The sequence below is a fragment of the Sturnira hondurensis genome, unplaced genomic scaffold (genome assembly GCF_014824575.4).
Source record: "Sturnira hondurensis isolate 20B ecotype Veracruz unplaced genomic scaffold, ASM1482457v3 Scaffold0010128, whole genome shotgun sequence".
Lineage (NCBI taxonomy): Eukaryota > Metazoa > Chordata > Mammalia > Chiroptera > Phyllostomidae > Sturnira > Sturnira hondurensis.
The window spans coordinates 11325934-11342509 of record NW_028082759.1 but is presented as its reverse complement, the minus strand read 5'-3'; the positions used below and the strand labels follow the sequence as shown (position 1 = coordinate 11342509).

The following is a 16576-nucleotide window of genomic DNA, read 5'->3' as shown; positions in this document are numbered from 1 at the left end:
ATGTACTGAAAGAGGTAAAATAAACAAAGAAAAAGGTCAATTCTAACTTAGGAATAAGCTGAATCAGTGATTTATTTTATTATTTTATTATTTTAAGTTTTTAATTTTAAGATTTTATTTATTTATTTTTTAGAAAGAGGGGAAGGAGAAAGAGGGAGAGAAACATCAATGTGTGGTTGCCTCTTGCATGTACCCTACTGGGGACCTGGCCCACAACCCAGGCATGTGCCCTGACTGGGGATTGAACCGGTGACTCTTTGGTTCCCAGGACCGCAATCAATCCACTGAACCACACCAGCCAGGGCTGAATCAGTGACTCTTTACAAGAGGAATTTTTCAAATGATGCTTCCCTTTGTGCCTTCCTGCCTCCCCGACTCTGAAAGGACTCAAGTCATAAGGAACTTCACTAATGATGTATTTGGCAACAAAAAGAAAAGCTGATAATCAGTAAACTACACTAACTTATAAACAGACAGTATTTCTCCACTGTGGTAACACTAACACTAGAGGAGCATTAAAAGTAATGCAGTAAAAACAAAAGGTTGAACAGTGTACAAAAGAGGTTCTTAAGACAATGGTAATAGTAGTTAACACTCCGTAATGACAGCAATCTCACTTGTACTCAGGTATACCTGACTGACTTTCCAAAACAGTTGTCACTACAGCCGGCCCAGAGAACAATGGAGCCATGCCTTTGGAAGCCCATGGAAAATGAGAATGTTACCCATTAACCTTGTCCACATCGGAAAGGCACCAAAGCTGCTGATCTCTTAGATCCCTCTTCTAACTCCAATATTCCATGTTCAAGATGAAAATGGACTGGACTGGGCATATAACCACAAAAAAAAAAGGAAAGAATTAAAAAGACACTAGAAAATAATGGTGGACTGAACTTGTAAGTGAAAAATCTGAACAATCAAGTTAATTTCATAAAAAGAAAACAATATTGAAAATACTAAGAGGATTTTTGTGTGCTGTGAAAACACTTAGTGTCAGAATCTAATGACTTTAATTTATAACCTAGTTTGCTCTATTGGACTGTCCTACATATATTTACATATATTATCCAATACAATCTTTATTACATCCATTTCACTCAATAAGACAGTGAGTCTCGATCAAGTGAAGTAATTTACTCATGGTTACTGAGTCAGTAAGTGGTAGAGTGAAAAACATTTAAGATTCAAAAATCTATCATCACAGCATTTTCCTGGCCTAAGCCACTCCTTAAGATCCTATGCAAGGCATCTTTTTTTTTGTTACTCATGGAGACAACAGAGTCCAACTATAGCATCTGAAGAATTTACTACTAGAAAAAAAATACATAAGCTTCAGAGTGCAAACCTTAGGTTTTGTCAGCCCTACACACGTGCTTCTGGGAGTTCCCCTGATGCAACAGCAGCCTGACTTACAAGACCTGCCCGACTCAGAGGTACACAGCAGACACACTGTGCGTGCAGTTACTAACACACAATGAATGCCCCTTCCTAAATTTATGCTATTATATATTAACTGTATATATCAGGGCACTAAATTTCTACATAACTATTTCATCTCAGGCAACTTTCAACAGAAAATTTTAAATCTGGATCCTAACAATCCTGATTACTCTGACTGAAGTCGGTTAGATTATATACTATTTAAGAAATATATATGGATGAGAATACAGCTGAGCCTTCACAAAATTACCAGAGTTTGATATTAAACAAAAACAATTCCAAGCTTTGCACTTTTAACCTAGCCTTTCTATAATACTATAGAATATAGAACTTCAGAAGATTAATTTGAAGTAGTAGGGAAAAAAGGAAGGACTAAGTAAAACCATGCAGTTGTAGCTGAGAAACAGAGGGAACTACCTGAAAAACTAAAGGAAAATGGTATGCTTAGAACATCTCCATTCTTGTATTCCTCCTTTTTGCGAACTCTTTCTAAATTCAAATCTAAAAGACCACTTGTAAAGCCACAGGGTGCCAAATTAAAGCACACTTTGTTTTCAGACGTCTCCATACTCATAGGCCGACTTCCTGTCGGGAAGAGTCCCATTTCACTGAGTACCCCAATCAGCAGGAAACTAGCAGAATTAAGTGCCAGTTGATATTACTTTGTTTTGCATTTGCCACCCTTGAGAATACTGTTCAAAGATCTAGTTATATAGTCAGCATGGTATCATCCCTCCGACTAGACTGCCAAGCCACAGGGTGTAGTCCCAGTCACACAAAACTCACCCTGAAAGGCTGTGCTTTCCAAACCCTAGTGCGCTAGTGAATCAACAGGATGCCTGAATTTCAGAGTAAATCCTGCATCTAAAGTTAAATGATGCTTCACCTTGGTTGTAACAAAGCAATTTAACTTAATATTGGAAAGGTCTACATTATTCAGATTCAAATAAAAACCACCTGATGTTCACTAACTCCTCAACTTACACACTTTCTTTTTTAAAAGAACTGTATTTTGTTTCTAATGTTTTTGCTGGTATTTCAAAGACAAAAAATCCATCTTATAAAAGCACACTACCTGTTATACATTTTGAATCCAACAAAACCATCAATATTTTACAATATTAGCATATAATTATTAAATTGATTTCAGATACTCTAAAATTTTTAGTGTATTTAAGACTTTCATCATCAGTTAATATACCTTGACCTTGAACTACCCTCTCCAACTTCCATGAACTTCCTGTCACACTTCAAAGGCATCTAGCTCCGTATAACACGGTCAACTATTTCTATTGTACATAAAATTAAGGTAATTCTAAGCATTTCAATATACAACACCTATGTTCATAGGTTTTCTCCATTATAAGGATAAAGCATTCCGCAGCTCTCAGGCAAAACTAGGTGACTGTACTAGAAACCTATTTTTTATCCTTAAGTTAATCACTACCCTATTGATCCTCATCCATTCACAATCAAAAGGTCCTAATCACAGACAATAAACAAAGTTCAGACACAATCAATCTACATTCACTAACTCTGTAAGTACATTCTAAGGAGGAGCTATAAACATATCCAAAACATAAGGAGGAATAACATTATGACAAGGCTGAAATATTGAATTATATTGATCCTAGTGGGAACATACTACATACAAACTGGTCTCAGAGAAGCCACCTGCCACCAAAGTCCTAGTTACAATGGAAAAGGTGAGGCTGGTTACAAAGAAAATGAGATGTTTTATACACAACACACCAAAGCACAAGTTCCAATGTCGCATACACTTTGCAGAAGGCTGCTCTGCAAGCTCCTTTCACCACACAAAGAAAATAGTAAGGTTTTCACTTAACCACTGCAGGAAATAGCTATATAATCAACTGGTGTCAAATTATTTGAACTTATTCTTAAATGTAGGGTTTGATCTGCATAAATATTGTAAAAAATACACATAGAGAGACACAGACAGCAACAGCCTGGTTAAACTTAAGTCACTCTTAAAAAATACCACTGTAATCAGTTCTAAACATCTAACCCTTCAGAAAGACATATAAATTGGGATTTTTGTCCAAATTAACTTAGATAGGAATGAGAACAAATAACTGAAATAATTTCTTCTGAATGAAGGAAAAACAATCACTGTTGCATAAAGAAAAGAGTAGCTATAATTCTGTATATCTATTGATTTTCTTTAATTGCTGTGATGGGAGAAGCAGGAAATACCAAAAGCAGAATACTAAAAAAGAAGATTTCATGCATTATTCACTGTCTCACTTCTGATATACCAGTAGCTTTTCCCAAATTATGTTTTACAAAAATGTTCCACACACACTATGGCCATAAACAGGACCGTGTGATCAAATATACTAATTTTATTCCCATTACAGATTCAATAATATGCAATATTATAAACACATTTATACAGATATTTACTAAAGGCCTTGAGGGGCTTTACAGGAAAGAAAACTAATTAAATTTGAAGGAACATTTTCTGCACTCATTTATATGGCTGTGAGCTTTTTCCCACACAACGTCCATTATCATCACACACTACACACTCTGGAACCTGCTGTACTGGAAAATCTGCAGAGTGAGAGCTGATCAAACAAGACACAGCCACCACAAATCCATCCAAAGACAATTAGAGGTACTAGAGAGAGTGGAGAAAATGCTTTAGGAACTTTAGAATCTAAAAATGCTGATCAAATTATAAAAATATAGGAGGAACTTGGAAAAAATTAACACTGAAAATCAAAGGAGTCTGAAATTATATATTCACAAAAAGGGAAAAAAGCATTAAATAGGAACCCATAGAATTTTTTTGTACTCAACTGTAACTACTCCCTGCATTCTTAAGTCCTTATAAAATTCTGTGCTGTAGTACAATTATTTCTCTCTCCCCCTAGACTACTGTCCCTTAAAAGGAGGGGCTCATCTTAAAAGTATTCAATGCATGCCTCCCAAACAGTAAATGCAAACAAATAAAATGAGCAGGCGCAAAGAGAACTGAGGGGCAGATGAATTCACAAAGCTCTCTAGAGGACAGAGCAATTTACACTAAGCTCCACACTCAGTAAAAACAAAAATAATTTTAAAAGTAAGGTAATAACCTCACCATGCTGCTGTGGAACACAATGACACTACAGGATTTCCTGACAGGTTTTAAAAATGCATCAGGAAATTAAAAAGACTTTTTTACATTTCTAATAAACAACTTATACTCGAATTCCTATTTTGTGGTTGGAAAAAAGATAATCCTTTACTTGTTCAATTATTTAATGATTATTAAATTCATTATTCAATTATTAAATGGTTCAAGAAACCACAGAATTTTCTTAATACTATATAGTGAGTTTCATTTAAAAAGGTTGAAGTGTACCCTAAATACAGCACACTGAGTGAGTGACACAATAAAAGAAGTGTATCTCCATTTACATTAAGTTCTCCAATAAGCAAAACTCATCCACAGTAGCAGGAATAAAATCAGTGGAAACTTGAGTGACAGGAGTGGAGATTAAGAGGCACAGGAAACTTCCTGGATTGAAACAGTTATCAGATGGTAGTGCATATGTCAAAATTCATCAAACCCCACACTTAAAATGTGTGCATATATAGAACATAAATTATGCTGTACTGAGGTTGTTTTTTTTAAATAGGTATATCTTACTAAGCCAGAGGAAAACTGAAAAATATGACCTTATTAATAAATGAACATGACTATAGTACGTAGTAATAAATGACTTAATAAAAATGAACACTTAATACACACTTAACACAAAAGTATGGTGGTATTTCATAATGAGAAAGACTAAAAAGCAAAAGCCCAAAATATGGTGATTTTTGACCAATGTTACCATTCATTTAATATTTGCACAATTTATACAAACAATCTAACACTACATCTTAAAGAACTAGAAGAAGAACAAAAGAAAACCAAAGTCAGCAGAAAAAGAGGAACTACCATAAATTAGAATCGAATTAAACGAAATAGGGAACAAAGACTACAGGAAAAAGTTAATACAACAAAGAGCTGGTTCTTTGAAAAGATAATGAAACTGACAAATCTGTGGCTAGACTAAGGAAAAAAGAGAAAAGACTCAAACTAAATCACAAGTGAGAGAGAAGTTACCACTAACATCGCAGATACAAGGATCATGCTAGAATACTATGAAAGCCTAAATGCCACCAAAGTTAATAACCTAGAAGAAATGGGTTACTTCCTAGAAAGATACAACTTTCTTAGACTGAAGTGGAAAGAACTAGAGAATCTAAATATACCAATTGACAGTGAGGAAATTGAAACAACCATCAAAAACCTCCCCCCAAAAAAAAGCCCAGAACTATATGGCTTCAACAGTAAATTCCAGCAAACATTCAAAGAAGATTTGATAAACCTGTCCTTCCCAAACTCTTCCAAAAAAACTGAAAATGAGGAAATATTTCCTAACACATTTTTTAACAGTTTATTTATTTATTTTTAGAGAGAGGGGAAGGGAGGGAGGGAGAGAGGGAGAGAATCATCAATGTGTGGTTGCCTCTCACATGGCTCCCACAGGAGACCTGGCCTGCACCCCAGGCATGTGCCTTGACTGGGAATCAAACCAGTGACCCTTTGGTTCACAGGCCAGCACTCAATCCACTAACCAACATCAGCCAGGGCCCCAACATATTTTATAAAGCCAATATTACCCTGATAACAAAATATGGCAAGGATAAAACAAAGGAAGAAAACTACAAACTAACGTTTCTGATAAACAAATGCAAAAATCCTATACAAACTACTAGCAAATCAAATACAACAATACATTAAAAAATAATTCATCATGATCAAGTGGGGTTCATTCCAGGGGCACAAGAATGGTTCAAAATATAGAAATTGATTAATATAATACACCACATTAACAAAACAAAGGATAAAAGTCATATGATCTTACCAATATATGCAGAAAAAACATATGAGAAGATACAACATGCACTTAAGATTAAAATACTCAGTAAAGTGGGTATAAAAGCAAAACAGCTCAACATAATAAATCAAAACTAAAATGAGGTACCACCTCACAACTTGTAGAATGACCATGATCAACTAGACAAATAATAACAAGTGTTGAAAGGAGTGCAGAATAAAAGGAACCCTCCTTCACTGCTGGTAGGAATGTAAACTGGTACAGCCACTGTGGAAAACAGTTTGGCGCTACTGCAAAAGCTTAAGAACAGAGCTAATACATGACCGAGTAATCCCTCTTCTGGGTATCTACCTGAAAAACTCAGAAACATTTATTCGCAAAACTATACATGCCCCTATTTTTATTGTAGCATTATTCACAGTGGCCAAGGCACAAAGACAACCAAAGTGTACTTTGATGAGATTTGGATAAAGAAGAGGAGATACATTATACTGTGGAATACTACTTGTTCTTCAGAAAAGACAAAATACTACCATTTTTGACAAAATGAATGTGCCTTGCAAATATTATGCTAGGCAAAATAAGTCTATGAGAAAAAGCTACCACATGATTTCACTCATACATGGTATACAAAACTGAAACTCACAGACTCAGAAAACAGTATGGTGGTGGGGTGGGGTATAGCAAAGGGTTAAGGGGGTCAAATATATGGTGACAGGAGATGATCTGACTTTGGGTGGTGGGTGCACAATGCAATATACAGATCAGGTATCATAGTAATGTACACTTGAAATTTGTATAATCTTAGTAATCCATGTTATCCCAATACATTTAATTTAAAGTAACACTTATACAATTATATAAATATTTGGATGAATAGTAATTATGCTGGATGTTGGAGATACCACAGAAAACACAACACAGTTCTTCAAGAAACTTCCAGTCTAATGGGAGAGAAATAAAAATCACAGGCAATTTAAATAAAGAATGAAATTACTATAATATGGGCCAGTAAATTCCTTGGATGAAGATCTCAGTTAGGCTTAGAGCTGTGAGAAAGACAGGGCTCAAAAACCTTCCCAGAGGAGACTGCAAGCTGTCCGAGAGGTGAGCCGTTATTCCAGAGTCATTGGGAGGGAACATGCTGGGTACTAGGTATATTCTAATAGAGTAAATGGAAACACCTGTTATCTTCATGGTCCTAGAGTACAAAGAAGATACTGACAACTAAGAAAATAATAAACTAGCCCATGTATATTTCAATTTTGTGGTATATTCTACGATGAGCACTGAAGCAAAGACATGCAAAAAGGCATCAACTTTAAATATGGTAATCTGAGAAGAGAATAATTAAGCTGAATTCTCAATGATGAGAAGAAGCCAACAATTAGAGTCACCAAATTTTAAGAAGGGAGATTTTAGGGAATGAAAAAGCATCTATCAAGACATAAAAATACAGTGGCACATCTAGGTGACTTTAAATAGCTGAGTATAGCTTGAGAATGGATACAGAAACATGGTAAGAAATGGGTCCACGCAGTAAAGGTCCCTAATAATGTATGACATTTTTGTGCCACGGTACCTTGGTTAGTGAAATTACATATGTTTCTCAAAATACCCATAAACTATAAAAGGAAAAGTTTGTGAAATAAAAAGCCAAGAGCAATTATGTTGATGTCACATATCTAGAAGGGATAAATTTTAAAAGAAGGAAATGGGAGTTAATTATAGGAAAGTGGAGAATGAGAGAAACATTTCTATAAAGATTCAAAAAGGAAAAATCTCAATTCAAAAAAATTCAAACAGAAAACTGAAACAAAGAAATCACAAGGAGAGTGCCAGCTGGTTCTTATGAATATTATCATTTTTAAATTCATAATTCAGAGGGATAGAAACTCTTAAATCAAAAAGGACCAAATCATATATCATTACCTGCACATAGAGGAAATATTCCCCAAATAACAACAATCTACATGTTTTGATGTGAAAATTTTTAAAGAACAATCAGACTAACACAGTATTTTAAATTAACATTTGTTGTTGATTAATTACTCAGACAGGATGCCAGGGCAGACTACATGGTACTTCTAGTTTTTCTATATACTCTACACATTTCTGATAAATGGGAAAAGAATAGATGACCTGGCAGAAGGCTCAGACAATAATATGTGATTTACAGGACATGAATGCAGCTACCATAAGATTTATCTGACAGCCCTCTCCGATAGTGGACTGTTGAGTATCCGATGGAATGATTTCTAGTCTAGAAAGTCTACTACTGAGTAGCCATACACATTATTTATTTATTAGATGTTTTGGGTTGAAACCATTTTTAAATGATGCACTTCACAATGCACAGTCATAAATTTAGCTTTAAACCCAAGAAGGGAGGTAGTGTTATTGGAATGTATGTCAGACTGAATTAGGATGAGCAACGCAACGCTTTTATAAAGTGGCCTTGAATGCAATGTCAATTCTTTCAAAAATGATATTAATGTCAAATGAGCAAGATACAAACACTTTACACAACAGTAGAGTAATATTACTTGAACTATTTAACATTTTCTTTAAATGCATACCGATTTCTATGAAGTTTATACACATACACAAGAAATACCAGGGACAAATAAGTTACATGCTTGTGAAAAACTCAATCTGAAATATAACGGAGAAGTTGTTCAATTTTTTTCTGTGCATCAGAGAGTGGTATACAGTTTCCTAAAAAATGTACACTGTCTTATTGTAAAGAAGAAATAAATCATGTGCTGGAGCTTAAATACTTCTTGAATTATTTTATACGGAATTCAATACATGAATAAACCAAGTTTAATAAGCCTTAGTCTGTGTTTATGTGTGTATATCTTTACTCAAAAGTATTTTAAGAAAGCTCTTCAAATCTAAATAATAACATTTTGCCTTAATATTAAAACTTAAATGGGACAGAATATGAAATGGTTTCCAATCAACCTATCAATGAATGAGTGGATACTGAAAAATATACCCTAGTTGAAGCTTTAAGAAAATATATAGTGAAAACATTTCTATGTATAGAAAATACATAGACCTGTTTGGTCCTAATGAAAGCAAAGCAAATGGGATCATTTCCTCATTTCTTAAATTTAGACTCTATACTCTTTTGTAATAAAATGTGGATAATTTTTAGCACCTTGTTTAAAAGAATGCAAAAAATAAGTTTTGAATGAATTCAAGAAAAAGAATCAAAAGATGGCCGACTGTCATGAAATTAACACCAACTAATTTGTAAAGTTTTAAATCAAATTTGCAGATGTTAAGTTCATAAGCATATCCCATTATTTATGTGATAAAAAAGAGTTTTTGACCTGATCTTTCGATCTTTGGCACTCGATCCTCTCCATCTCCTCTTAAAAAATTAAAATTTTAGCAAGATGCTAGCTTTTCGCTTCCCACCCTATCTCAGACTAAGAAAAATTATCAATCAAACTCAAGGCATCCCCACCCAGTATCTGCAAAATGTCGACTTCAAATCCAATTTCATATCTCCTAAGCTTTCATGTGGAAAAAGATAGTTTGCTTCTTAACAAAATAAATCACTTCTGTGATTGCCAATCTGACCTCTTTGAATTAGGAAAATTCAAAGTGAAAAATGTAATTATCACCCTGGAACAATCTGTATACATCTGGAGCTAATTCTGGCTTCATTTTTCACATCGTTTTTCACACTGTGCTACATCTTAGAGAGATGCCATGGAACTTTTGAAGGACTCATAAAAAATGTGAAGGACTTCAAATAACCAATAATGTATTTTATTCCAACAAAAACCTTGAGACTGACTTTTGCAACTTACTCTTCTAAGTGAACTTCATATTGCATCTGATTGGACTACTATTAAACAGCACTGTGACACCCATGACAAACAGGTATATCAAAACATATCATTCTCTATCTTTTCAGCAACTACATTCAACTATATAATATACTACATCTGAAATAGGTTTCCTGTATCAAGAACATACTCAATGCTTCTGCACTAGAAAATGAAACTTCACGATCAAAATTCACTCTCCTGTGAAGAAACATCCAAAACTGTAAGTGCACCCTTCTTAAAAGTAAAAGGAATTTCATGTCACTATAAGAATGGCAAGTAATAATTTTCCTCCAAGAAATAATCATGCAATTATTTCAATCCAAATTACTTAGTAAGAAATTTTATTGTTAGCTTTTCAATAAATGGAGTTCTCTTTAAAAGATTAAGTTATAAATACATGAATCTCGCTAAATCTAAGAATAATAAGCCCACTAGAAGCATAACTACTCCTCACAAGTTCATTGTAAAAATCCATTAGGTGTAATCTCTAGAAGTAATTGTTCTTACTGCATTTTACTGACAATGTATAGTATTGATTTTTCACACCTTCTATGATTCTTTAATTTGTATTCATGAAATGTCCATCAGCACAGTCTAAATAAATTTGGCAATATAGGCACTAAAATGAATAAATCGATGCAAAGAAACATTAATTTTGCATTATCCTTATTCGTCAGGCAAGGAAACCCTGAGAGTTGTAAACGAAGGTCAAAGGTTTTGAAATGGGTCAGAACCCTTGACCTCTAGACCAATACCCTTCCTATTAAAAAGGCTATTTTAAAGTTCTAAGTAGGGGAATTTACTACCAGCCAGATATCATTTTTAAAAGACTACAAAGAAAACTCTCAATAAAAACATTCATCTATTTAATTGCAAAACAGAAAACATCCCAGGATACATTGTTTTTATGTAAGTTTTAAAAAAATCATTAAAGTTTACCAAATGAGGTATAGGGTTTCTGAACACTGAAAGTAATTTTGCTCTTAGGAATTTATTTACTACATCTTACGAGGGCTGCTGTAGTTTGTTGATGTTTTCCCAAATCTACTCTGCATGTCAAAAATAATTAGCAATGACAAGAATTCAAAATTATTTATCACTCCTTTTATAACCTCTGCACAAAAGGGAAGTAAACCCATTATTCCCAGGGGAGTCAAAAGTGGCACTCCACGAGGTGTACAAATAAATCCGTTTCTGTAACTTTAATACACACAGTAAAAAAAAAATGTAGCCATCTCAAGATCATTTAATCCACACATTTTTAATGTGACCCTAGAAAGCTGTTTCTGTTTCATCTAACCAGTTTATCTCACCTCTAACTTCAAAGTTATCAGCTAGTACCAAAGACAAGGAGTGATCATTTTGCAATACAAATAACATTATTTTAAAACTACAAACTCAAAACTCTATTATAGCAAAAATTTCTCATAAAACAATTAAAACTTCCTTGCAAAGTAATTTGTGTCATTCTTGAATTCAACATTATTCTTGTCACTCACCTGTGAGCACAGTAGCATAACCAACTCCACAACTGAACTACTAGACTTCATGCAAACCAGACCTATTTTAAAGAGAATTTGAAAATAAAATTACAAAGTAAAAAACAAATATGAGGGATTTATTTGCTATACAACTTTGCCCAAAATGGGTTTTAAAATAAAATTTAACATACGTAGCTAAGAACCAAAAATGTACACATTTGACCATATGAGCAAATAAGGTACTTTGTAATTACTTTAAACTTGGCATCAAACCTACCACAATTTTTGACAAACTATTTCTTTTTGGCTTTCAAACTACTAAAACATTCATTACAACTTCATATATAATGACATTTCACAATACTCATAGAAATGTGCACAACATATGCCATATTGATGCATCTCATCTACATTTCGTTTGGAGAGAGCTGATTGTTCTACATGCAGAGAAGGGAAATGGCTCCCTGACCTTTGCTTTCTCCACCACACTCTCTCCCTTCAACCCTCCAGCTATCAATCAAGTTTCCATTTTGTTTCATGGCAGCAGACATCCCAAACACTCTTATTAGTACCTTGACCTGTGACCTCACACTAAACCTTAACAGAAGTGCAAGCCGTTGTCTGTTATACATTCTTGATTTCTTATAAATAAATTCATTTCCATTTTCTTTCATGTTTCATTTGGGTTCACCAAAAATATCTCAGCAAAGAATTGCTATACAGTTATCTAAAGAACTCTTTAGTTTTGATTACCAATAAAATCAAAAGGAGTTCATTCAAAGAACATTTTATAACCAGCATCTTAAAAAAGCAATGCCAATAATTAAGAGCACTAAATTACTAAGTCACATTACTAAGTCACAGTAGCATAACCAACTTCACAAAATAATCAGAAAAAATGTAAATTTTATTCTCTATTTTTCTAGGCAAACACAAGTTTAGGTTCCAGTGTGTCAAAACCAAAATAATTACTGGTGGCCCTTCTACACCTGACAGAATTACCTCCTTTCTTCCTCCAGGTTGAGGCTCCTGCAGGAATCCTATCCCATCTTATTCCCTTCCTATAATCTCTGTGCTGTAGTTCCTTCTACCCTTCTAGTCATCATGCTCATAACTACTGATGGCAAAGGCTGGTGTTCTTTAGCCTCACAAATAGCTTTCAAGGCAAACAGGTTGTTCACACCCCTTCACCTTTTAGAAAAGTCAAAACCATTTTTCTCAATATCTCACTGTTTCATTAAGCAAGCAGGTCACTAAAGTGTGGTTTCTGTAGAGCTAAGATGAGCATACCTCCTCGGACCAATGCCAAGGCTGTAAGAGAGAGCATGACAACCACCTCCCACTGCTGGTGTAGCCCTCTACTGGTCTGGAACCTCGTCACTTTTCATAAAATATAACCCAATACAGGGAGTTCCACATACTTCAACTTCAAAAGCCACTACTTCTTTCTACAACTAAGTCTATTCTACTGTTACCAGAATCCCCACCAACGTTCCCTTTATGGCAAAGCATTTGGGCCCTGATGGGATTCAGCCTCCCGTATCCACTCGGATAATAAGCACTTATGATGAAAACAGTCTTGGGGCACACAAAGTTGGAAAGATTTATAGATGATCTTCTGTCCCCTTTACAAAAATACCATAGGCTGGCTCAATACTTAAATACTTCAAAAGTTATACATTTCAGTCTTATTTCTCAATAATAAAGGCTAGCAAGCCCGAAGGTTGATGCTATGCAGGTGGATGTGAAGATTCAGGAATGAGTGTACGCACGGCTCAGCAAGTTGACAGCAAAATGTCAAATAACATTCCATAATTTGATTAGAACAATCCATGGGTTTTCTGGAGTTGGGTTTTGTATATCTGGGAAGTGTGGGAGTGGGGCCAGGATGGACATAGTCTGTTAGGTTTTCAAGAAGAGCTTCAGAAGACAAAAGACACCTTATGTTAGACTTCTAATGTTAAGCTCCCTACCCCCTGCTGAACAAGCAGACAATGTAAACACAAATGTATAAGCTCGGGAGTGTATAAACAGGAGATAATCCTGATAAAGGACTTTGTATGAGTTGGTACAACTTAATTACACCTCTATTTTTGACCTAAATTTTTGTTTTTGGGTGACAGTAGCTGCATGTATGAAAATGCAATAAATGAATCCTAAACCAGGAAAGCTGTCTTCATATTTACATTTAGACTCTAAGAATTATCCAGAGGAAGGCCACAAAAGAACATTCACAGTCAAGTTGTAAGTTGTTGCAGAAGTACTGACATTCATCCTAAACACACACACACCCAACCACTGCCCCAGCTAGCAGAGTGGGCAGGTCACTGTGGGCTCACACACACCAGCAGACCCATAATCTGACCTCCCGAAAAGGCTCCCACAATATCTGGGTTTGGTTTGGTTGGTTTCATTTTTGGGTGATTTTTCAAATATGGAATTTTTGTCTCTTCAAACAAGACAAACCCAAGTTGCTAAGTCAAGAGTTTTATAATCTTCAGGGGTTTCATGATCAGAGACCACTACAACTTCTTTACGAGAGATTACCTCTCCTCTACCTCTATGACTACTGCTTTCCCTCGACACTAAACTCGGAAATATTAAGTGACTTACTAGGGATTACACTAGCAATGCCTGAACCCAACTATCTAAGGAGTCTCTCAAGTACACCATGAAAAACAGTCATGACAATTTACCATCTGGAACAAAACAGACTTTTTAAAAAATAAAACATGTATTTTTAAGTCTCCTTAAATAATTTACAGAAAGGGATGATGAGAAACATTACTAGGCATTTGAGTAAGAACTTAAGCACAACACATTCAAATTCTTTTTCCATATTTTCCTGGTATTGAAGGTATTTGTATATATCTCCTGAATGAGAAATGTCTTTTGGATATCAACTATCGTTCCTCATGAACCTGTAAACATGGTAACTTGTGAATAGTGATTCTACATTCCAAATACATTTCTAATACCTTATCATTAATTCTGGTCCTCCTGCTTGAACTTACATCATTATATGCATTACTGTGGAAAAGCTGGATCATTCAAAATTTTGTTGAAGAGAAACTAGCCATCTTCTTTGCTTTACAACTAAAACATATTATCTTCTTTAGATTTACAAATACCATTTGGAATGATCAATCCACTGAATTGTTTTCATTTCTGCATGAACTTTCCCTTCTAGTCATCTTTGTGTATGCACCTACCAGCCTTTAGCTCTTGTTCTAGAACAGGTACCAGGCAAATTGTGGTGCAAAATGGTCACGAACAATGGAAGAATACTGTACCATGTATTTTTAGTAAAATGAAATGTTTCAGGTTTCTGTCACAAAATATCATATACATTTTATAGAATGAATTCCTTCCCACTGAGTGGCCTGCTGAGAAAACCAATTTCCTTGTTGTCTACAGATACATGCTATGCACTAATAGATTTTTGAGTTTGGTAAAAGTCATGAGTGCTGCTCTCTGTCTCTTTAAATTCATCCTCAGATGGCCTAATAATTATAAAATGTTTCCTTCTGTCAATTTTATTCACCTTACCATTATGATCAGAAAGTGAAAAATTCTGAATTCTTAACTGTATTCTATTACAGCTAAAAATAAGACCACAAAGATAGTATCCACAGATTTCTTTTATACCAATATTTCCCAAATTGTTTTCATTATCACTCTCCACTAAAGAACCATTTCAAACATTTTTTTCTTAATTCTGCCCCCATGAAATTTTAGTACTAAAGATATACTGTATAAGCATACTATGACCCATTGGAAGGTCATAAACCACTGTATATATGGTTTTATGTACGTATATATGTTTTTATATATAACTTTATATATATTTAAAATATGTGTATATTTTTGCCCTCCCCAAACACCTGTTTTTGCCCCCCTTAAGAAAATGAATTTCTCTCTTCTTAAAATATGATACAACACCGTAAGAAAACTGCAGGTGATCCAAGAATGACGATTTGTTTTCCTCTGGCACCATTATTCTAGGGGCAATTCCAGTATTCTTGTTTTCTTATTACTTTAGTCTTTAGTGTAGTTAGGAATAATTAATGAATAATGATGAAATATAAAAATGTTTTAAGGTGTAGCAAAATTAAGATCGCAAAGACCCCATAATGAATCTTAGATCTATGAAAAGTATCCAATGAATACACATGTAATTGTAGAATAAAACTTTTTTAAAGTAAATTTTTCTTGGTTTTTGAGGACCTCTTTAAAAAAATAAAATAAAACTCAATCTTACAAAGGGTATTTGAAAATGACAGTTAATATCACTAAAATTTGGACAATTAGAAAACATGGCTTTAGGCATGATGTAATATGAAGTATTACATCAATTACACTTTTAAATCTAATTTCGAATCATCCGAAAATACATGGCATAGAGAAACCATTAAACGACATCATCAAGAAGCACAGACGCAGAGTACCAAACCACGTAACGTTCTACAGAACAGCCAACCAGATTTCTTCAACAGGCCAACGGCATGAAAGCAAAGGGAAATCAGGGGTAAACTATTTGACATTAATAAGGACATTAAAAGGCATAACCAAATGTAATACGTTGATTTTGTTTAGATCCTAATTAGAAAAAAAGAAATTATAAACATATATCTTTTAAATAAAGATGAATATGAGCTGAGTATTAGATGATATCATGGACTATTAATATATTTAGGTATAAAAGCAGCAATTACAGTCATATAAGAAAATGTCTTGTATAGGATTTATGAATTATTTAGGCGTGAATCAACATAATATCTGGAATTGCTTTAAATACTAAAGCAAAAGAAGGGAGGTAAGAATAACAAACAATTATGGCAAAACAAAGACGATTTGAGTAGTTGGTAATAATAAATTCATTGATATTACATTTCTTACTTTATAA

At 34.3% G+C, this 16576-nt stretch overlaps 1 protein-coding gene across 1 annotated transcript in view; it reads right to left on the bottom strand.

Moving 5' to 3' along the window:
* Window positions 1-16576, bottom strand: part of LRBA (LPS responsive beige-like anchor protein) — a 522692-nt gene that overhangs the window by 366035 nt on the left and 140081 nt on the right. Inside the window, exon 34 of the mRNA XM_037058420.1 lies at window positions 11689-11750. Within this exon, the coding sequence (XP_036914315.1) occupies window positions 11689-11750 (62 nt within the window). The remainder of the gene's footprint in view (window positions 1-11688; window positions 11751-16576) is intronic.